Source organism: Brassica rapa, chromosome A06, assembly GCF_000309985.2.
Source record: "Brassica rapa cultivar Chiifu-401-42 chromosome A06, CAAS_Brap_v3.01, whole genome shotgun sequence".
NCBI classification, from domain to species: Eukaryota; Viridiplantae; Streptophyta; class Magnoliopsida; order Brassicales; family Brassicaceae; genus Brassica; species Brassica rapa.
In genome coordinates this window covers 17,552,483-17,576,549 of record NC_024800.2, presented here as the reverse complement: position 1 = coordinate 17,576,549, position 24,067 = coordinate 17,552,483, and the positions used below count along the sequence as shown (strand labels likewise).

At 34.7% G+C, this 24,067-nt stretch overlaps 2 protein-coding genes across 8 annotated transcripts in view; both read left to right on the top strand.

Annotated features, from left to right (window-relative positions):
• The first annotated feature begins 4,864 nt into the window (after positions 1-4,864).
• On the top strand, positions 4,865-12,694 carry LOC103873477 (kinesin-like protein KIN-8B). Of its 2 annotated transcripts, XM_033272195.1 has the most exons (16): positions 4,865-6,260; positions 6,341-8,713; positions 8,779-8,850; positions 8,931-9,047; positions 9,133-9,218; positions 9,428-9,572; positions 9,702-9,797; positions 9,916-10,007; positions 10,126-10,368; positions 10,447-10,597; positions 10,675-10,737; positions 10,807-11,040; positions 11,113-11,211; positions 11,293-11,406; positions 11,490-12,029; positions 12,121-12,694. In XM_033272195.1, exons 2-16 carry the CDS (start codon positions 8,666-8,668, stop codon positions 12,445-12,447), a joined length of 2,427 nt encoding a protein of 808 aa, XP_033128086.1. In that variant the 5' UTR covers positions 4,865-6,260; positions 6,341-8,665; the 3' UTR covers positions 12,448-12,694. The 2 variants fall into 2 exon arrangements, with proteins under 2 accessions (XP_033128086.1, XP_009150132.1); XM_009151884.3 differs by having other exon boundaries at positions 6,156-8,713.
• The window catches only part of LOC103873476, a 22,185-nt gene continuing 10,801 nt past the window's right edge, over positions 12,684-24,067 (top strand). For 4 of the 6 annotated variants that reach the window (XM_033272201.1, XM_033272200.1, XM_033272199.1 and 1 more), the window contains exons 1-12: positions 12,691-12,909; positions 13,015-13,070; positions 13,905-13,983; positions 14,084-14,151; positions 14,219-14,359; positions 14,515-14,556; positions 14,676-14,803; positions 14,871-14,972; positions 15,080-21,092; positions 21,192-21,325; positions 23,747-23,818; positions 23,981-24,064. In XM_033272201.1, the coding sequence (XP_033128092.1) occupies positions 12,740-12,909; positions 13,015-13,070; positions 13,905-13,983; positions 14,084-14,151; positions 14,219-14,359; positions 14,515-14,556; positions 14,676-14,803; positions 14,871-14,972; positions 15,080-15,208 (915 nt within the window). In that variant the 5' untranslated portion in view covers positions 12,691-12,739 and the 3' untranslated portion in view covers positions 15,209-21,092; positions 21,192-21,325; positions 23,747-23,818; positions 23,981-24,064. Of the gene's footprint in view, positions 12,910-13,014; positions 13,071-13,904; positions 13,984-14,083; positions 14,152-14,218; positions 14,360-14,514; positions 14,557-14,675; positions 14,804-14,870; positions 14,973-15,079; positions 21,093-21,191; positions 21,326-23,746; positions 23,819-23,980; positions 24,065-24,067 lie in introns of all 6 variants that reach the window. The other 2 variants (XM_033272203.1, XM_033272202.1) reach the window with 2 other exon arrangements.

Genomic DNA, 24,067 nt, shown 5'->3' with positions numbered 1-24,067 from the left:
ATGGGACCATATATTGAAGTAGTTTATTATTATGTTAGAATCATAATCATAATCATAAATTTTCGGTCCGGTTATATAATGTGGACTATAAGCTATATATATAACATGGATTTTGCTAAATATATATAACGTAGACTATAAGCTTATTTCCGGTCCGGTTATCCGCAATGCAAAGATCTATCTTTTTTTTTAAATGTCATATATTCCGGTAAATATAAAAATCGTAAATATAAAAATCTATTTAAGGGGCCAGTATTTGTATAAAAATTAATCAATGAATCATCCCACTATATAAAAGCTACTAATTTTGGATGTTATAAAGGATGCCACATAGGCAAAATATTCTCAGCCATTCATTCTGCCACGTCACTGGTAACCCAGACCAACAAATCGTAATTGCAGCCCAGTCCGTTAACCGGTTTCGCTCACAAAATTGCTGTCTCCGTCTCTTTGCTGTTGGGCCAGATTAAAAAATTTTCCAGCCCATCCCATTACTTATTTCAACTGTCAAACTATTTTCTTTTGCATTTTCTATTATTTCAGACAATTTTTTATTTCAACTGTTTTCTATAACAATGTGCAAACCGCCTAAGTTCCCTTTGATCTTAAAATAGTACGCCCAAGATAACAAAACCCCCTCATTTCACACACAGTCCCTGTAAATTTCTATAAAAAACTAAATTCTACTATCAAACCCACCCAACAAATTTACTACTACCACCTATAATTATGGCCCGGCCTACTTAAACTTTAAAAAAAACCATGACAATACTTAAAAAAAACACACTCTAACTATGTTCACTTCAAAAAAAAAATTTAAACAAAATTGCCAAAAAAATACTAATTCTCATTCTTATCTATGTAGCACATGCACCACAAGATCAAAGCAATTAGGACAACACCCTCGAACCTCATCCAATAATCGTTAGGATCCTTAGGGTCTGGCCCATCACAAATCACAAAAATAAAGATGCTTTCCTAGGGACAACTTTCATATGTCTTGACATCCAGGTTTGTCTAAAATTCATATTTTTAATTATTCCAACTATATTTCAAATGATTGCTTCTAACCACTAAACAGGAACAAAAAATGGAAGGGAAGGTACCTATTTCTACGTCTGACACAATGTACCAACGCTTCGAAGAAGGGAAAATTTATCACATTAGATATTTTAATCTCCTCCCCAATAACCAACGTTACAGGCTTACCGATCAACCATACATAATCAATATCAAAGAAACAACAACTATTACACTGATTCAAGAAAACATTGCACCGATTCCTTCATACATATTCCGGCCACAACGCTACACCCAGTTGATCAGCTTAGCAAGTGAAACCAACTTCCTACCAGGTAAAAAAAAAACAAAAGCTCTCTCACACAAAAATAAATCCTAATTTTTTTCCAAACAACCAAATTATTCCTACAGATGTTGTTGGCCGCATTTGCCTCATCCAAGGAAGTGATTTATATAACCACTACACAGATTCAAAAATCATCATTGGATTACGTTTAGACAGGTACAAACTTTTTATTAAGTAATAATTGGTTTACAACTAAACAAAATCTAATACAATAATTATTTGTAGATCGAAATTGGTACGTCTAACTTTATGGGACAAGGATGCATCTAATTTCAGGGAGTTAAATCGCATATCAACAAGGAAAAAACAAGTCGTAATCATCACAAGTATCATTCCACGGATACATGAAGGTAATAAACTAAACATAAACTTTACAAAAAACTAAATGCTAACAAATATTTGCCTTTTTCAGAAAAACTATCACTTACAGCAACACCTGGAACGCGCTTCTACTTTAACAACGAAATTGATATCATTCAACGCTTCCAAAAGAGGAATAAACTGCTATCTTAAGCCTCATAGCAAACACCACCAGTCAACTTTTAAAACATTTACGTTACCACTTCCTACATCAATTAAATTGTCACACACAAAGATTATTTTCTCATTCAAATATCGAATTCCTCAAAACTATTTATTATTCATACTTACAGTTGTTTTTTAAAAAAAAATGATCACCGTTTCGAACTTCTCCCCTGTATAAAAAAACAAAACTTAACTTATCCTTTTAGAAACCAAAAAACACACAATTTTAATTCACCTGATTTTTATTAAACATGTAATCCGCGCGCAGCGCGGACGCCGGCCCTAGTAATCATAATTCTTGAAGAATATTTAAAATTAATGAATGTATTTAACTATATATGGCATTATTTCCTGTTATATATTCACAAATTAGAAGTCAGAGAAGCATTATAGGAAACGTTTGACTCAGACCAGTATATATATATATATGGAAATTGGAACAATTTGTAAGTGTCTAACACCAATTCTTTTTTTTTTTTTTTGTCATTGATTCAACCTAACGGAAAAAGTGCCACGAATACAAACAGCAAACAAAATGAAAAAGACAAACACCAGTAGGTGCTTTTTAAAAGTAAACAAAACAGAAACTTCTGCAGATGAAGCTAACCAAGGAAGCTTGATTAGGGAAGACCTCCCGGGAGACTGTCTTGACCCAAGCTTCATGTAGGATGCTGGTTGATAGTTGAAATCACCTCAGCAAGGATGAGGTCAGATAACCAAGATGGACCCCGTACGCCTATTGTCACGAGTAACACTTTTGGCAATCTCTTCAGCCGCTACATTGCTTCTATCAGGTAACAAGGACTAATCCCTAACTGGGATAGCAAAAACGTATCTGGAAACACCAGCCACATATATGGCCGGACAAACGCCACCACCGACGAACCATTTATCAAAACCTCCGTGAGAACGAGAGCTATGGATATGAAACCACCAACTTGAGACTGGACCGGTGAAGAGAACTAAAACACCTTCCTTTCTCTAGCCTCAACCAAGAACACCAAAAAGTTGTATTTGAGACCGTCAAACAACACAGCCGGACAAAAAATATAAGAAGATGACGAAATTGGAATGGAGAAAATAAACCACATGAGAGAAAATATAAAAAGGAGGAAGAGCCTCCCCAGCGGTGAGAAAGCCAAACCACCGGGGAAGCTATGGATCTAAGAATGAAGGTCTTGGCGGCTGGGGACACTTCGAGAGAAAAAAGATAGGCCCATAAGTTTAGTGTAGATATTCTCAAGAGTCTAACACCAATTCAGACCAACGATTTGTTGAATAATTATTTTCAGAGTTGATCATGTATTTTAATTTCGTCAATTAAGTCAATAAGTATTAATACATTTATGGAGATTGATTATTCTCCGCAAGAGTAATTGTTGTATCAACAAGTAATTGAAAAAATAGACTAAATATGGATAACGTATTTACACAATCGTAATGACGCAGTCCGGTGCGGTTTATATTATGGTTAGTCAATAAATATACAAATAATCTTTTTAATATTTTTGAATTTTTATTAACTCACGGAATAAATTTCTTGATGTAATCCTTATGCACTTAATCCTACCAATTATAACTATATACTAGATTTTGACCCGTGCGATTTGTTTTCACTTTTCTATACATAAGTTATTGTTTTAAAATATAAGTGGTATATATTTTTAATGCTAATCATATACTTAAATATTTATATAACTATTTCAAATACAATAATTTTATAATTTACATGTTATAATTAATTAATTGTTTAAACCTTATGTATTTGCTACTTCTTATTATATATTTATCTTATTGTATTTGCATTTAGTTATTAAGTAAATTAATATATTCATGAGAAAATATATTTAAAAAATATTTTGTATTTAATTTATGCTAAATTCTGATCCGTATTTCAAAACTGGAGTTTTTTTATCAATATTTTTATGCTTATTCATTTTAGATAATTTATTATTGTATATATAAAAGTGTAAGATATGTTAATTTTTAGACATGTATTATATAGTTTGTTAATTTTAACTCGTTCTATCATCATATTATATTTTAAATAAATAGTTTATATTTATGAAAATAAAATTTATAAATTTATTAATTGAATATAATTTTATCATATTTATTTTAGTATAATAATTATATTTTAACATGATCATGACTATAAAAGTAGATAAAATAGGATATAATTTATTTATTTTTATTTCTAAACGATAACTTAAAATACTTTAAATATTACACAGATTTATTAGAATTTTTAAAATATAATATATAAATATATATTATATTTAAAATGAAAATATATTATGATTAAAGTAGTTACAAAGATTTTATATTATTAACTTTAAAGAAATACATGTTAATTTTTATACATGTAATATATAGTTTGATAATGTTAACCCATCTTACCAACATATTAGATTTTATTTTTGAACATAAATATTTTATAATTACGAAAATAAAATATATAAATATATAAATATATAAATTTAATACAATTTTATTATATTTAGCTCAATATAATAATTTTAATTTAATATGATTGATTATGATTATATAATAACTAAAATATTATAGATTTTTTTTATTTTTCATTTTATATAACTGAATATATTAATGTATAATAATATTTTAAACTAATTTCGAAATTAGTGAAAATATTTAAATATAATTTCAAAATTGAAGATCTTGTAAAAATCTTTTTAAACAGATTTGTTTAAAATTTTAAAATAAATATATTTATATTTAAAATGAAAAGATATCAAAAGATACTATGATTACAATATTTTAAAAATTATATTTATTATAAGTCTGAATTAAAATATAGTATGAATTTCTATGAATAGGTCCATTAGGTCCATTTTTAAAAAAATCACATATGAATCAAGGATGTGACTTCTGTTTTAATATATAAGATATATATATATCATACATAAATTTGACACACTGTATCACAAATCACAATCAACTTGCTACAAAACAAGCATATAAAATTTGAGAGCTATGAATTTCATCTCTGACTTTTTATTCAAAGAAAACCAGGAGAAAGTTTTATCAGTTTTTTTTTTTGTTTCTTTATAACTTATTTCATCTAGCATTTTATTATCATGTTGCCTATGCTTAATTTTATTTTATATTCATAATTTATATTATGAAAATAATATTTCTATTTCTTATGTTTTTTTATCTTAAATCAATAATAAATTTATGTAAGTCTTTCTTATTTTTATAGATTTAATTCCATGCAATATACTAAAATCACACTAATAAATAAATTTATATTGTTTAAAAGTTAAAATATTTTTAAGTTAATCACTCCGCGCAAGGTGCGGATTACCACCTAGTTTTTATTAAAAATGTAAATAAAAACATCATGTAACACAGAAACATCATTTTGTTAAAACAAAATCAGTGCAAACAATAGAAAATAATTGAAGGGGCCAGCTCAAAAAAGAGTTTAAGCTCTTAGCATTTATGTTTATTTAAAATTTAATTATATCAAAAATTATCATCAATATATTTATAAAATTTGTGAGGAAAACAAATTATGTAATGTAAAAATATTTTTGGGGCCTTTTTTAACTAAATTTAATAAATAAAAATATGTATATATATATACATATAAAAAAAATTAAAATCTTTAACTATTAAAATACAGCGGGACACGAATTTGGATTTGAAACGGTCGCACCGTTTGTCTCCCAATGTTAATCGGCCATGTGCAGAATCCCAATAGTATTTAGCAACTCCTTGAGAGTCTCTTTAGCAACTCCTTGAGGATCAAAGGATGCATCGACGTGCGTTACACTTTGCGAAACCATCTGGAGGCCTAGTCCAAACCGGAACACGTTTACTTAGAGATTGAATAAAACGATTCTCATGTTGATCCAAAGATGGTTCAAATGCAGAGGTCGCAGTTGCGGTCGCGGGAATTGGCGGATGCGGATGGTTGCGGTTTCTAGCGGGTTTAAAAGATTTGTACGACTGGTTCAACAGTTAGAAATTGATGCGTTTGCGGTTAGTTAAGACTGGTTAACTACCAAATGCATTAGCGTTAAATAATAAATTAACAATATTTACATTTTATATAATTATAAAAATATCAAAAACCATTATATTATAATAAATATAAAAATTATATTTAGAAAGTTATAGTTTTAAATTTTTTAAAATTATTGAAATATTTTTATTTTTAAATTTTGTAATATTAATAAAAATATAATAAATATATTTTAGTATTTTTATAATTATAATTTAAATTTTTTAGTGAAATTTTTGTTTTTGTATATATATATATATATTAAATTATTCTCTCGCAGCCACAAACGTTAGCTGAAACGAGCTTTTGAATTTATGAAGTTTAAAACGATTTGAATCGGTTTAGAACGGTTTGTGTGATTGTTGCAAAACGCCAACAACCGCTACCAACCGCAAAAGCTGCGTTTGCGGGTGGTAGAGCAGAAACCAATCATACCCTAAATATAGATTGTGTGCAACCGTTGGGCAGACAGTATCCGATTATGCTCCACTAACATTTTATGAAGGTAAAAAGAGGAGATAGTTACGTACGTGATTTCTAAATCTTGCATAAAATTCAAATAGGCAGAAGTCAATCATGCAAAAAGAGATCAGGATAACCCATAGATTTTCCTCAATGAATCAACAGAGTTGAAAGTAGCTTAACTGATATACCAGACATTCATCCAACTATTGTACGGTTTGTTATACGTTCTTGTTGAACCATAACGACAAAACTGTTTGACTCAGTAACCAGAATCAAACACACAAACTCGCTGATACACTCTCTGTTAAGAAAGTTGAGTTTGTAGAATAATCGAGATAGGAAGAAGAATGCGGAAAAGATAGAAGATGGACACAAGAAATTGTTTACCCAGTGGTTCACCTAGAATGGTTTACGTCCACTGTGGCCTGGCAAGAGGCAATCTACTATAATCTCAAGTACAAAGAATATAGAACATTTATTTCTCTCACAACCAAAGCTCACAAACCAAGCTAGGTCTTTTCTTGGACAAAGGAAAAAGAGTACACACGAGCTCCTCTTATATAGTAGGAGTCTATTAAGTTAACTTAGTCAGATTATGGCATTCACCCCTTTCCATAAACATATTAGGAAATATTCTAAAATACTTGTAACTTTCATAACTCCATGAAAGTAATATTTCCAGGATCTTGCCGACTTCTATATATCCATAAAAGTGGCATTTCTTTTTCGACGTTATTGTCTTAGTTTAAGTTACTCAATCTTGTTTAATTTTCATCACCAAATCCTGACACAGTCTATGACAGATTATCTGACGTAGCCACCGATGAATCTTAACAGTTCTAGAACAGAAAAAAATTAATATGGAGGGGTTTTGTAATATTTGTAATTGATGAACCGAACGATCATTCGGTGAGATATAAACTTCAAGTTGAGTTTATAGCACATGCACATATTAAAATTAGAAATAAACTTAGGTGTGAGTACCCATACTTCTATGTGGGTAGCAGTCATGCATTCATATAAAAATTGAATTTGTTGATAATGTGCAAGATGGGGAAGTAACACACGAGTTATATGATTCTGCAAGGTTTTTACCATATTTATTTACAATATTGGAGGATTCTAATTCGTTAGCTGGGGGGAAATTAATATTCATGTACTCCCTCTGTTTTTAAAAGATGCATATTTTAGACTTTTCATATATATTAAGAAAATTCATTAAATATGCATTGTTTTTTGTGAATAACAATTTTCCATAATTTTTAGCTAATAGAAATTCAATAAACACAATTAATTTTTTTGAAACTTACAATTTTTCATAAAATCATATATTGAAAAAGTAAAAAATATATCTTTTGGATATAATAGTTTTCCCCACATTAATCTCTCTTCTTCTCTTCTGCCTTAATCGAACTCATCATGAGGTGAAGGTAACAAATCCAGTTACACGGGTTACATAAAGTATATGAAATGAATATATGATTCCCTATTCTAATATACACAACTGTAGTCAGCCAATTTTTCATTGTGACAACTTTTAAAGAATTTTAATTATGTTCTATTTACAAAAGTAAAGACAATTTCTTTTGTCAAAACAAAGAAATATATATTTTATGAGTTTGATCATTATTAATACGAATTCTTTTCAAATGTCACGTCAGAAAATCATGTATATATATCCTATGGTATTAGAAGGCACGTCGTCGTGTACAGATTTTGCAACTTCGTCAAATTAAATTAGTTAAGAAATCAATTTGCAACAAAGATCCAAATCAAAATCTTGTGGATTAAATATTATAATGCCAATGCGATTGTAAATAAATCTTTACAATAAACCGGGAGGGGACCCACACATACTCTACTTTTATGTACAGGTCGATATCCGCCGTTCAGAAACATAAATCAACGGCTCTGATCACATTAACACCTCTAATACAAGATGCACCGTCATACACGTGATCCAAACACAGTATCCCTCTCGCACGATCTTTATTTTTCTCCTCCTTCTGATTTACAAAAAAGAAATAAAAATATTTTCTCTGTGTGATGCATTTATTGATTTCTTATTTGTATTAATAAATTTTGAAACGGTGAATTTATACAGAGAGAAAATCTTGAAACCTTCAAAAACTTTTGAATGAATATCCTTTTTTGCCTCAGCTGAATTGTTCATTCTCTTCACTCAGCGGTCAGTTTCCTTGCGTCTCTGATCGTTGGTTTTCCGAGGAAATTTTCACTTTGGCATCATTGTGATTGGTCTTCGTTATCAAAGTGACGAAATGCCGAGCATCAGAGCTCCCGTTGCTAAGAAGACGACGACACTAACGGTTAGCTCCCTCGTTTAATTTTTTGTTGTCCGTTGCTCCTAGTCTGAGTTTGAAATTCTCGTTAGGTCGCTGTGAAATGTAGACCGTTAATGGAGAAAGAACGTGGAAGAGACATCGTTCGAGTGAATAACTCTAAGGTCTGTTTCAATTACTCCCACAGTCTCTCTGATTCGAATTGATTATTGTTCTCTCCGTAATTTGTGTTTTGAAATTTCAGGAGGTGATAGTGTTGGACCCTGACTTATCGAAGGACTACCTTGACCGGATTCAGAATCGGACTAAAGAGAAGAAGTATTGTTTTGATCATGCCTTTGGCCCTGAGAGCACCAACAAGGTCCCACTCTCTCTCTCTCTCTGGAAACTTGTGGTTTCATTACATGAGCTATGAATCTTAAACATGTATTTGTTTTTCTTTACAGAATGTGTATAGGAGTATTTCTTCTGTGATCTCTGGGGTTGTTCATGGACTCAACGCTACAGTGTTTGCCTATGGTTCAACTGGAAGGTATGCAGTGATGTAGCATAGCAAAGACTACAAGTGAATGTGCCTCTTTAGCTTACCATAAATATTCTGGCTAAAGTAATCTAAACCTTAAACTGGATTTTTGTTTGATTAGGCCTTCTATCTCAGGAAAACTAATGCAGTATGGGGCCTCTCCACTTTTTTTTTGCTATCTGACTCAATGATGCATCGTTTTTTTTGTTTGCTCTTAGCGGCAAAACATACACAATGGTTGGAACACGAAGTGACCCTGGACTGATGGTTCTCAGCCTGAATACCATATTTGACATGATTAAGTGCGACAAGAGCTCTGATGACTTCGAAGTGACTTGCTCCTATCTTGAAGTCTACAATGAAGTAAGCCTCCCTTTGATAAATTTTCTTCTTCTCCTTCGTCCTTTTTTTTGTGTATGTGTGTATGTGGTGATCTTTCAGTGATGAGAGTTACTCTTTCTCACATAATAATATGTTTCAATTGCAACTCAGGTTATATACGATCTGCTTGAAAAATCATCCGGTCATTTGGAGCTCAGAGAGGATCCGGAGCAGGGAATAGTAGTTGCTGGCCTGCGATCAATCAAGGTCTCTATACTTTTTTTTCTTTCTATATCCGATAAGACCATTCTTCCTGTAAAACCAGATTTGGGGAGATCACTTTAAACTTGATCATGAGACCTTAGTCAAAGTGTTTCTTTTATAGGTTTATTCTGCCGATCGAATTCTTGAACTGCTGAACTTAGGGAACAGTAGACGAAAAACTGAGAGCACTGAGATGAACAGTACATCATCGAGGTGAGCAATGCTATCTCCTGAATAAGCTGTTAATGTTGGAAGCTTGTCTCTTCCGAATCCCTAGATCTCACACTGTAATGGAAACATTACCTATATGAATGTGCCTGTCAATTACCAGGTCCCATGCAGTTCTGGAGATTGCAGTAAAAAGAAGGCAAAATAATCAAAATCAAGTTGTGAGAGGGAAACTCGCTCTTGTAGATCTTGCCGGCAGTGAAAGAGCAGCTGAGACGAACAATGGAGGTCAGAAACTGAGGGATGGAGCTAATATTAATCGCTCACTCCTTGCTCTAGCAAATTGCATAAACGCCTTGGGGAAGCAACACAAAAAGGGTCTTGCTTACGTCCCATACAGAAACAGGTATGGTGTCGATATGTGATCTTTCTGATTTTAAAATGGCCATCTTTTTTTTTGGCTGACAGACGTGTGTAATTTCAGCAAACTTACGCGTATTCTTAAAGATGGTTTGAGTGGGAACTCCCAGACGGTGATGGTTGCAACTGTATCACCTGCTGATACTCAGTATCATCATACTGTGAACACACTGAAATATGCTGACCGAGCCAAAGAGATCAAGACCCACATTCAGGTGACAGTTAGTTTCCTCTTAGTCCACAATATTGCTAATTGGTCAAAAAGTACTTACTGCTTTTCAATGCATTGTAGAAAAATATTGGTACCATCGACACTCATATGTCAGACTACCAACGAATGATCGACAATCTTCAAGTAAGTTCATTACTTTTGTTACAGATTGAATGTAGTAGCAGTACATAACTCAGAACTTTGGTTTCATAGAGTGAGGTTTCTCAGCTGAAGAAGCAACTAGCAGAAAAGGAGTCGCAGCTTAGCATCATACCTTTTGAAAGAGGTGTTGAACGTGAACTTTCGTGGTTGGATGGTTTAAGTCACCAGATCAGTGAAAATGTTCAGGAACGTATAAACTTACAGAAGGCATTATTCGAGCTGGAAGAAACTAACCTCAGGAACCGTACTGAACTTCAGCATCTCGATGATGCCATTGCGAAACAAGTTGCGTTTAAAGCTTCTCTTAATCCAGAGGTCATTATATTGCATTACTGTAACTTCTTATTTATTTTATAGGCGACAGAGAAGGATATTGTCGAGGCTCTAAGTAGCAGACGTCAAGTAATACTTGATAATATCAGAGACAATGATGAAGCCGGTGTTAACTACCAGAGAGTAAACCTTCTTTTTAATCATATATTACATTCAACTCTGCAATATATCTTTGCAGTCATGCTCATGCCTCTGTTCTTACAGGAAATAGAAGAAAATGAAAAGCATCGTTGCAAACTACAGGATATGCTCAATGAAGCAATAAATAACAATGGAAACAAAACTTATCTGCACATTCTCAACCAGTACAAGCTTCTGGTGAGTAGAGTAAACTAAGTAATGTCTTGAGATTCCTACACTACTGACTAACATTTACTGCTGCTGTTTTCACATAAATATAGGGGATGGGTAATACCGAACTACAGTTCGAAATGGCAATGAGGGACCAAATCATTTACAACCAGAGGGAAGCCCAGAGAAACCTATGGAATCTGCTCATGGGTTTAGGAGTCGAAGAGAAACAAGTGTTCGACCTCGCTGCAAAACAAGGAATAACCATCGAAGACTGGAGTATGGCATCGTATCCCGGACTTCCTTACAGGAAACAGGCACCGAGCATCATACCAGCAAACATTCCTTATATGGGCCATTCATATTCTCAATCCTCATGCACTTTCCAGAGCTACAATCAAGATGCTGCTTCCAAAGGACAACAATGGGCTCCAACTCCTACTTTGTGCAGAGAGGAACATCACAGCTCTTACTACTTCATGGGACACGAGCCACCTGCATTTGCCAGTCTTAGGAAAAGCCATGGTGGTGGTGGCAGACCAGCTCCATGGATCGACACAGGAGGAGCCAATCATCGCCGAGTCTCTTATCCACAAACAGTAAACAATTCTTCCCACATGGGTCCCAGTTTTTACCAGACTCCACAAAGGGTAAAAAAACACATTACTTGATCTGAATCTTAGTTATTAAGGTAACAACCGTTTCATTATGTTCTGATTGCAAAATATTATTCTTAACCAGGAAATGCTGGTCAACACCCCGAGTCCTTATGGTAGCCCACGAGCTGACAGGGCCACCACCCCGGCCGGGCAGCCTTTCTATGGAAGCCCTCGAGGCATTGCCGCCGTGAGAAACGGTTCATGCAACAGCCCCCGCGTGGCCACTGCAGTGTCAGCATCCAATGGTGCAAGAAACCAACAGAGAGTTTACGGGACGAGCCCGCTTTCGGGAACCAAAAGTGTGAAGAACGCGTCTTACGGACAGAACAGCCACACAAAGCTGTATAGAGGAGGAGGAGGCAGTAAAGTTCATAATAAAGGAAACAAAACTCAACGCCAACACCATTGACAACATGACACGTTGGGTGGTTTAAGTTTTCAAGTTAGTTCGGAGGCACAGTTTTAGAGAAACGCCTCACACTCAGTCTTTCCACTCTCAACATGACTTGTTTTGTGTTTTCGTTTTGGGTTTGGTTTGTACAGCTATTTGCACGGTATTGGGATAATTCTGATTTTTGATTGATTGATCATGTGTGTATATATATATGGAAACAAGTAAAAACAAAAACGGAAATTAACTTTCCATTTTTGGGCAAGAAAGTCTTTCTCATTTTTAACGAATCAAATCTTTGCTTGGGTCAATGTCCAAACACTATCCCCAGTTCTTTATTCACGAAGCGAATCTGGATAGCCTCTTCTCTCCACCGCCGGATTCAGCCTTCTCCCTGACTTCCTCCGAGCTTTGTCTGCCACCATTACACACGTCATGTAGTCTCCTTCCTGCAGAAACCGAACTCTGTGTAAGGATGAGGTATTAAGGGTTGGCCCAGCCCTATTAGATTTATTTAAAAAAAAAAATCCATGTTTTATGTTGAAACGACGTTGTTTTGTGTGATCTCTTCTTCCCCCAATTCAGTTCCTCAAACTTGACGACGATCTCTTCTTCTCTCTCTCGAACTAGAGCAAACCCAGGTTATGCCTTAGAATCAATCTGGGATTAGTTTAGATTTCGAACTAGAGGAAAGTTATGTTCTGGGTTTTTCAAGAATTGCTTGTTTGTGTTTGAAATTCATAGATTGCTTCTTATAGTGTTCACTGGTATATACATCGTGTGAGAGGATGTTTCATAGTGTTCAAGCCTTTTCTCTGTTTCAGTTTCACTCTAGAATCTGACTTGTGATTGTGGGAAATAATTTTTTTATTATTCTCAGATAGCTTAAGTTTTTTTGTTATGCGGTTCTTGTCTTTGTCTTCAGTAATACTTTCAGCTTGTGAACTAATCTTGTCTTGTTTTTGTACTAGCACATGAAGGTAAAAACTTTCTAGCAAAAGTTATGACTTGAGCATGCGTTGTTAGTTCATGAGAGATGTTCTTGAGTTTGTGTACTTTACAAGCTTGTTTTGTGTCACTGTACTGTACAAGGCTGTGTTGTGTCACTCTTCTTGTCCTTTGTCTTTCTTTTGTGTTCAGTGGGTTAAAAGTTAAAGAACCAATTTCGTTAAGAATGCTCACTCTTTGCTTTGAAACTGTTGGATCTCTTACTCTTTACATTGCTTTTCATCTTTTGTCTTATTATTGATAATGGGCAGTCGCATTTAGCCTGTGTTATGAAAATGTGTTTACATAAAAAAAGGGTTAAAAAGGGTTCAGCGCTATTTTACATAGTTTAATGGGTTCTAAAAGGGTTAGGGTTCACTTAGGGTTGAGCTTAAGCTAAATAACCCTATACAAGCTAAATAGAACTTCTGCCTCTCAACTTTCTTCTGGCTTTAGCTTGAACAGATGTGTTTACATGTGTCTTTTAGAATTCAAGACAAGAGAGATGGAAGTGAGAAGCGAGCTAAAGCAGAATATTTACGAGATTTTCAAAGACTTTATGACGGGGTATGTTTTGTTCTTTACCATATATATGTGCTCACTTTAGTATGTTCTATTTTAAAACACCCTCTAATTCTTGATTCTTGGATTATTGCAATGCTTATAGGATCACAAAGCTTGAGGAACTAGATAATGCTACAAACATCTTTCTTCTACGCTTTCAGCAAGGACTCTGTACGTTTTGCTTTGTATTTATTGTTTTCACTGTCAACCTTCTCTGACATAATTTCTTATCCCCCAGGCTTGCTCAAACGCTCTCCAATACTCACTTCCTCCAAGTTGATCGAGAACATTCTCAAGAACAATGAAACAAGACGGCTTAAATCATACGTAGAAGCAGGCTGTATTAACATCGATGATGCTGCACGAAGCACACGGGCTTGTAAGTTTACCTCATCAACTCTTTTGATTTAACTCTCGTCGTTTGTCAGTTTATGCGAAAACTTTCATGTTTTAGAAAACACTCTTCAGCAATTATTCGTTTCTGCTTACACGTCTCTCATTTTTTTTGTTTGCAAAAACTACCGGAACAAGAAGTGCATACATCTCTATCAGGACTTTCTGACCACCTAATCAAAGGTAATAATGAATCTACTGTTCATCGCCATATTTCTTTGTGTAATGTTTCATGTCATCAACTCACTTCGACATACTTAAGTAAGTACGCCCTTTTAATCTTTAAGATGTTGTAAATGCAGCTCAAAGCTTGTTATCTGACCTCGAGCGTCTCACTGATGATGCCGCCCTTGCAATTGAGACTGCAACAAAGCTCTCCACACAACTGGATGAAGAATCAAGTGATGATTTGCGACAAGTGACGAGTGAAGTAAGGTTTCAATACACATTTATATCTTTAAAGAATGATTTTAGAGAGTAATGTTGTTTGGTTTCAGGAGAACGAAACTGTACATTTTGCTCAAGAACCTGAAGTTACAGAGTACGCTACAATTATTGCAGTGGTTTACAGTATGGTGAAGCAGAACTATGTTATGCAGGTTTGTGAGATCTTGAACCTTTAGATATTCTGCATGTTGGATCTTTGAAATTCATATTTTATTTTTACTGAAAAACAATGGATGATTATGATACTGTTTTTTTGCAGGAAAAGATTGTGAGATCGCTTAGTTTGAAGACCTCATTTGATGAACTAGATACTTACACTCTGATGTGGTCATTGCGTCCGTTTGTAGAAGACGAGATTATGAACAGAGCATGGAAATGTATCTACTAATACACACTTATTCAATCAGTCTGTCACTTATTCAATCAGTTTTGTTCGATTAGTTTGTTACTTTGTTTCCCATTTATTGAAAAGAAAGCTAATACAAGCTTTGTTCACATGGTTGAATTGCTTAAACTAATATGATTAGGTTGCTAGTGATTTTACTAAACATATTAGTGAAGAACTCATTTTTTCTTCTCGAAAATGATATTTTTACTCTCTCACCCTCATCATCTTCAAGTAATTACAAGATTGTCATTGTCATCAATACCCTAACCACCATGAACAACCAATTTGAAGCTCCCAAAATCGATTTACCCTTCTTCTTTCTCCATTCTTATGAACTAAACATAACATCTCTCTCACTTTTTCTCTACATTAAGCTAAAAAACCCCAAGATTTTGATTCTATATTTTTTATGGTTCATAGAGTCAAAGAAGCTAACGATTCTAGGTAGGTCGCTTTCGTTTGAGATTTTGTGTTCTTGGAAAAGCCTTATGTGTGCTAAGGAAGTTATCTCACCAATTTAAGGTATAAAATCGAGTTTTTTTTCCAGATCTGTTCGTCAGGTAAGTCGTCTGGTCAACGCATATGTTATTTTTGCAATTGACTTTGAAATTTGTTTTCTGAGACGATTGAAAGTTAAGTCGTCTGATTTTGTTTGGTTACAAAAAAATCTCCAAAGAACCTAGACGACCTACATTTCAGTCGTCATAAGTTAATTTTGCATTTGACTGGATTATTTCAGAAGACTTTCCTGGACGACTGACATTTCAGTCGTCTGGTGAAAATTGAAATATCAATATTTTATTAAAACTAAACGACTTACAATTAAGTCGTCATAGGTTAGTTTAAACTGACCATCCGCTTCCTTTGTTTCAGATTTGAAACCGCGTCTCTTTGAACACCACCGCCGGTAAGTTATTTCTCTTGTCTTAAGGCGTTTAGCCGCCGTAAAACCCTAAAAATTGTAGTCTTAATTCTTCTTTTCCCGTCGATTTTTGCAGATCTGTAATCGTTAGAGACCATATCTTCTCCGACTGTAAGTCATCCATCTTTTAAAGAAACAGTTTTTGTATTTATTCAGAAAGACTGCTCAGACGACTTCCTGGAAGTCTTCCATAGTCTAAGACTTCGTAGAAGACTTCCTGAAAATCTTCCAGAGTGTAAGACTTCGTAGAAGACTACTTGGAAGTCTTTCTGACGACTTAAGTCTTTGTTGGAAGTCTTCCAGAGTGTAAGACTTTGTTGAAGACTTCCTGGAAGTTGTCTCAGTAGTCTTCACACTAAAATTTACATGCAATTTACATGCAAGCCTTCTCAGTAGTCTTATGTGTTTGAGATGCTTGTTTTCGATTGTTTTGCAGGCCAGAAATTGGATTTACCAGCACTCCCGCAGAGGATATATACATTAGGGGAAGAGCCCCCTGCACATAAGAGCATTTTGTATCACACTGATGACACAAATTCATTTAATGTTCTAAGGCAAGCTCTAAACGATGACGAATATGAGGAGCTGAAGGAGTCGAAGTTTGTTCATCAAGTTCAAGGAGATGAATTTTGGTTGGGCTTCAAGGCTGGTTCATTATATGCTCAGTTTCCAGCTTAACATCAAGAAGAAGTATGAGCTCTGGAGTCTTGTTGGTCCACAATCGGCGAGGTTTTCACTGTTTGAATTTGAACACCTCATTCGTCTGAACTGCGATTACATCGAGGACCTGGAAAATCCAAGGGTTGAGGTTACGAAGGAGATGGCTGCTTTCTGGGAGATGATGGGTGTTGATGTCGATGTTGGGCCAACTACTGAACATATAAAAGCAACATTTGTGAGATGCGAGGAGTGGTCTCGGGAAGATCGCATGCGGCTCGGATACCTTGCCATCTTCACTGGATTCATTGAAGGGAGAAAGTACTCAACCGCTACACGGGCTAGTCTTGCAAGACTAGTGATGAATTTAGAAAGATTTGAGAATTATCCTTGGGGGAGAGTGGCGTTTAAGGTGCTGATGGAGTCTGTGAAGGGTGTAAATTTGGAATCAAATTCATACACTATTGATGGGTTTGTTCAAGTTCTTCAGGTGTGGGCATACTTTGCTCTGCCAGGATTTGGTGCTAATTATGGGCATCCCCTTACCAAACAGACCGTCTCCGCTGATGCTGGCCTACAATGGTGGCAAAGGACACAGATTTTTTAAAAAGGCCAGTAGCAGACATGTATTTAAACTTCACTCCCTAAGACTTCAAAGAAGACTTTAAAGTAAGTCATCCAGAGAAGACCTCGTAGAAGAGTTAAAGTTATGTCGTCTAGGCGACTTAACTTTAAGTCTTGTCTGGATGACTTACCAGACGACTTACTTTAAAGTTTTCTGTGAAGTCTTTTCTGGATGATTTCAGTCTTTGTTATCTGAGTTGATAATTCTATCTTTTATTTTTGCAGACTAGCGTGATCAACTTCGTCCAGAAGGACTTTGTTGAGATGTTTCCACGATGGGACTTTGATGTATAAGACCCAGCCGCAGAGAACATAATTAAAGTCATGTTTAATGCGAAAGCTATTTGGAACTGGACCATGAATTGCTGGAAAGTCACCGATACTAAACCGAGAGTGAGGAAGGAAAATAGTGCAGCGGAGACAGGGAGTGGTGTGAAGGAGGAAAGTGCAGTATCTCGGAAGAAATCTCGTAAAACGGCTTCTGTTGAGGCTAGTAAAGTGCCTTCTATTGAGGCACGTGCTGAGGCTCGTTCAGAGGCTTCTACGTCTGTTGGTGGGATGACCAAAGAGAAAATTGAAAAAAGCTTCAAGGACATAGCTGATGTCATGAGGGATGAGTTTGGGATGTGCCTTAGGGAGATCAAGTTGCTGGGGGATAGGATATAAGCTATGGAGAAGAAGGTGGGAATCACCAAAAAGGGACTATATCTAATGAACTTCAAATGACAACTTCAAATCCGGAAAAGCGTGGGCACGAACCTGGGGTTAGTACCAAAACTTCTCCCAAAATCACAGAGAAGAGATTGACTCGAAAAAGTGCTAGGAATAAGGAATGATGTGTTTTGTTTCTTGTATGTTTTGTTTCTTGTATGTCGGGACATGTGTGTTTGTTTCTAGTGTGCTTGGATCATTTGCTTATGTATGGATTTTGTTTCATCCTTTGAATTGGATATTTGGTTAATATTTTATAAACACATTTTGTACATCGAAATTGCAGAGTGAGAGTGTGAATGAGGCGAAAGCAGGACAAAATGGAGCGAAAACAGGACAGAATGGGGCGAAAGCATAACATAATGACCCCCAAGAAACGAGTTCCTCGAAAGCCATGAGTCTTGTGATAGCAAATGAGCCCGAGGAGAAACCTCCAGAACAGAGTGGTGAACTTAGTGTTCTTGTATTGGACAAAGATGTACCCACTGATTCAAATTTACAGAATGGGGAAACTAGAAGGCAAAGAAAGAGGAATACTGCTATGGCACATGTCCGTGGAAATAGTGAGCGAGCAAGGAAACTTGCTGTCTCACAGCAAACTCCTTTCCAGGGAAACAACACTGCCAAAGTGATCATTCCAAACAAAAGGGTTGGCCAAGGCTATGATCCTTTTGCACTCTATGGCAAGAAGATGTCGAAGGTGCTCACTGACTTGGACATTTACGTGGTTTTTTTGTCCATAGGTGTTTTAAAGTATTAAACAAAATGCAAAAAATGAGGGTTCGTAGCAGGAAGACGGAATCAAGCTGTTTATCTGTGAGAATATAGAATCAAGATGTTTATCAGTGAGAATATAGAATCAAGAAGTTTAAGGGGATGTTAGTGGGACTTAGATTTCTATAGAGTTTGTTGATTTTAAAATTTGAGAGATTTGTTAAATTTGGAGAGAGTTGTAGAGAATTTTGTATATTGCGAAAATCTATGAAAATAAAGTAATGTAATGATTCTAAGAATTCAAGTGAAACATGTAGTATTCTCAAAATCTTGTTTTGTGAGTTAAAATGTTAATAATTCAATTGCCAATAACACTTACTTTTAATAGATTTGTAGAATCATTAAAATCTAAATTTTAAGAATAACAAATGATTTTGTATAGAATTATAGAATCATCAAACCAATAACACTAGATTTTAAAGAGAATATGAAAATCTATAAACCAATAACACTATTCTAAGACTCATTATAAATCCAATTCCCACTAACACCCCCTAAGAAGCGGCATCTAATCTTCCATTTGGAGTTTATCTGTGAATCGCTAGAGCCGCAACAGTCCAGAACTTCGAGGGCGAGAGATAAAGTTCGAGGGCGAGAGACAGAGTTCGCCGGAGAGAGAAATCTAAGAGATGTGGATTTGGAAAGGTTAGATTTGGATCTAATTTTAGATTTTGCTTTCTGGATCTAGAAGATGTCGCCAGAGAGAGAAATTAGGGTTCATTTGTTTTGAAAAAAGTAAAAAAAAAGGGAAGAAATAAGGTAATATAAGTGCTTTTGTAAAAGGATAAAAATAAGGAACCGGTTTGTTTAAAAGGATTGGTTACCAAAATTAGTTAGTTGGATGAGTTTTGTAGTTAACTCAAGATGTCTTTTAGTTGAGGGTTATCTTAGTAAATGTAGCAGTCATCGAGCCAACACTGCGTCAACGCCAAGGACTCTATGGAGATAAGCTATTCCGAGTAGACCTACTGTCATCTCCGTCAACTGCAAGAACCTGTCCACCCCGTCTCAACCTCCTTCCTCACCTAGGAAGTGAAACCGAAAAATATCAGTTCACTCCTCCACTGCCATGTGCTCTCACTCCAACAAGTCGAAGGAAAACTCTGAAGTATTGTGTAAGGAGACTCGACCGTCCCGAAAAGTTTAGCCTCTTACCCGACGTTTGCTCAAACACGCTCAACCAGAACGAGTGCGATGACAATATGCTCAGGTCTATTCCGGTTATAAACTATTGGCTTCGACACGGTAATGTTGAGGTCCAAGGTTTTCACCCGATTGAACCGTTCACTCCGTCATCCACCTCCACTGTCCTATGCGTCACTATGAAGGCTAAGTTACCTTTTGAGATTCACCTAGTCTCGTTGAGAAGCTTTGTTGAGTTTAAAATTGATCGTGTCAACTTCAGTACCGAATCCAGTCATATAGGACTTCTTCCTCTCGGTGTTGCCCAAGGTCCTAGAGCTTCTCACCAAAAGTTCTTGGCAGGTAACAATCCAGTCGCTTCTCATTGGTGTATCAACGTCGATTTCGACTATCAATTGTTCTCGCGAACAATCGCCTTAGGGATTAGGGTGAAACTTCTCCATGGGGTTCTTCATCTTGCTGAACTTGACTCGCTTCTTATAGGCTTTATCTTTCTATGTTTCATAATGCTTTCTACTTTTGTTGTACTGTCGAGCATGATTCCAGAATCTTCTGTTTTAGTTGTAAACTCTTACTAGATTTTGACCCGCGCTTTCAAAGCGCGGGTTTATTTTTGTTTTTTTTTTCAATTGACAAATATTTAGTAAACTAGGTGATAACCCGCGCCGTGCGCGGGGTGTAAAATCTATAAATAAAATTTGATTTGAATAATGTATAGAGTTTATATTACGTTGATTAATGGTTATTGAACATCTAAAATAATGAAAAAATATATTTTTGTCTCTACGCATAATAATTACAATTCAAAATATAGCGCAAACGGATTGGACCCGTATTATAAAATTAAGATATAAGGCCACAAAAGATTGTACACCATACTGTATTGTATCTAACTTATTGGGCTTACAATATCAAATGGGCTATGTTTTTGTTTTGTTCTCTGTTTACTCAAGAGAAACGACAGAAAAAAAAAATCTCTACGGTGTTTCGATGGTCGCAATAGAAAGGGGATAAGGGTTCCTCAATTCGGAGTGGACCCAACCAGCGAAAAAGGTGATGTTCCGTTGAACTTAATCAAATTGTAACCTAAATCTAGTTGTAAGATTGCAGAATATTTGTCGAATCTAATATTGTCGTTTTTTTTGTTTTCAGATTCGATGGCTTAAACTGGTTCGCTTTCTTCAGCGAGGGTTCGTTTATCTCGCAAACCAACCGCTTCACCTTAGTCAATTCAGTCCCACCAATAGCATTCATATAGCAAGAAGATGACTTCATATTTGCAGAAGGTTAGTTCCGAATATAATTGTTGTGTTGATTGATTCAGTAATCATTGTAGGAAAAACAGCAACAGATCGTTTAGATAAATAAATATTTTTCTTAAATCTTAATCTTAATCTTAATAGTAATTAAAAAAGAACATCAGTACCTTACACATAGAAATCAATTGAGGAAAAAAAAACAATAAGCAAAAACCAAAAAAAATAGCTCGAGTGTTCAAAACAAATAATAAGCAAAAAAACATGTGAAAAAAAGCTCCGCTGATTCTTCTTGCGTATTGAGTATCCATTCAAAAACAGGACTTGGGAATCCTGCAATTATGTATAATAAAACAAAGCCAAAATTAAAACTATTCTTTAGAGACTATGTAAAACTTTTAGACAAATAATAATTTAGTTTGAATGATTTTGGCTTACCTCTTCTTAAATTCTTGAATTTCTGGTATGTCTTCATCAAACAAAATCTGAGAAACTTCTGTGTTTGTGATGAATTTGAAACCACCTACAATATACACAACATAAAAGCTATTATAACATATTGTATGAAACCTTCGGTTTATTTTACTCTAAGTTGTAACATACTTGGACCCCACTCAATTCTCCAAAACCTTAGTACACAAAGTACTGTATTGGCAATGGTAGAAGACCAGAAATCATTTAACTCATCCGCTAGCCTTCCATAAGCCACACACTTAAGATGAGTGAATCTGTTATTGAGTAATAAGAACAGAGACATTATATGTCACACATGTATTGCACAATCTCAAGAATATGAAGAAATACAAAAAAATAATACAAACCCAATGTTAATTAAGGAGAACTGCATTCGTCTGATTGGTGCACCTCCAGCTTCATCATCTTCAATATCCTCAATTTCACCGACACAAACCAATGCTCCACATAGATCTACGTTACATATACAAACACATTCAAAACTATATAGCCAACTTTAAAATATATCAGAACAATAAAATTGTTTTGGATTTAGTTATACGCCCTGAAAATAAAACATGAAGCATACAGCTAAACATACCAACACAGAACTTAGTATGAGAAAGACCCTTTTTTATTTTGAGGAAGCTTGCTAGGCAAATGAAGTAAGATTCACTGATTGGTTCAATCTTTGAAATAGCAGAGAATGGAGTTAGCTTGATTTGGTATCAACTCCTGGTTGTTCTTATCAGTCCAAAAGCAGGTATTAGTTTGAAATTATATATCTCAAACCAAGCACCTACTTCTAGATTGACTCGATTTTCTGGATCAATCTGATTTTCAAAACTTGCTTCTATTTTGAATCCCTGTATCAACATAATAATTAAATATAAGTTTAAGAATTTCATATGTGTAGATGAATATAGTTTAACATATTGTACGACTTACTTTCGCATCTGCTAAAAGCATTCCTCTGTTATTGCACAAAGATCCGTTGACCGTATTCCAATTGGTCAGTACCTTAACACGAATACTCTTTTTTGTATCAAATGGAATCAACTCAGACAAAAAAAGTGATATACGCCATATTAGAATATTAGAATTTGTGTGAAATTGGCGTGATCTATTGGTGTGAGCTTACCCTAAAAGTGCTCCAGTATATATATAAGTCTAAGCAATTAATACTATAACTTATAATGATTGAAGAATATATGATATGAAAAATTCGTAGATTGTAAAACTATATATTGCTTTCTTTTAATCAAATTTAATAGACTAACTCGATATCATCTGCAAATATACTACAAATGATTTAAGTGAAGGCAATAATAGTATATAATTTTCATTTCAGGAAATAATACATGTCACATATCAGCATTATAAGGAATGAATTGTGGTGCAAGGTGACCAAATTAAATGAGAAAAAGTTAACTTTTTTAAATACAATATTTTGTAAAACCGGCTGATACTATCCATTATTATCACATATGAATTTTGGATATGAAAAAGTCGTCTATGGTTAAACGATATATTGCTTTCTTTTAATCACTAAGTTAGACAAACTCGAAATCATATGTAAATATATAACAAATGATGTAAGGGAAGGCAATAACATTATTCCATTTTTCATTTCCAAAGAATCATACATGTCACATATCAACCTTAAAAGGAATTGATTGTGGTGCAAGGAAACCAAATTAAATGTAATATGACGGATCTCAAATCATATCCACGTATTTGACATCATCAATAACTAACCTACAAGCTAAGTTTAGTTAAGGCCTATGCAATTAACTCTTTTGGGCTTAGCAGGCCGGGGAAAAAAATATTAAGCCTAATCAGGATCAATATGAGGGCTTACAAAACCAACTATTAAATAGAAAATATATATATACGTTATTTCCTTTAGTATACATATCATTTTGATCTATTTGATTAATCGAAATAGATATATACACTCTGGACTTCACAAGTGTATATAACTGGCATTCATTTCAGGTATGTTCTCTCCAAATACGTATTGAATGAAGAGCTTCTCCGTTGTACAGAAGATCACAATAACAGAAAAAGGTACTACCAAACCATCTTACTTTACATACCACATTGCCTCACATTGCACTTTCTCGAATCAACATTTTATCCCTTTATAATCTGGTGAGTTATTTACTGCACTCGATATAGACATTTCAGTTACTTACTTTTTTTTTAATTGTTTTTCTATCATCTTCATAGTGGATGCAGAATTTTGGAAACATTTGCTTGCTAACAAAGAAGAGGATGAATAAAATAGAACATCACAATAGCCAAATGCCAAAGGTA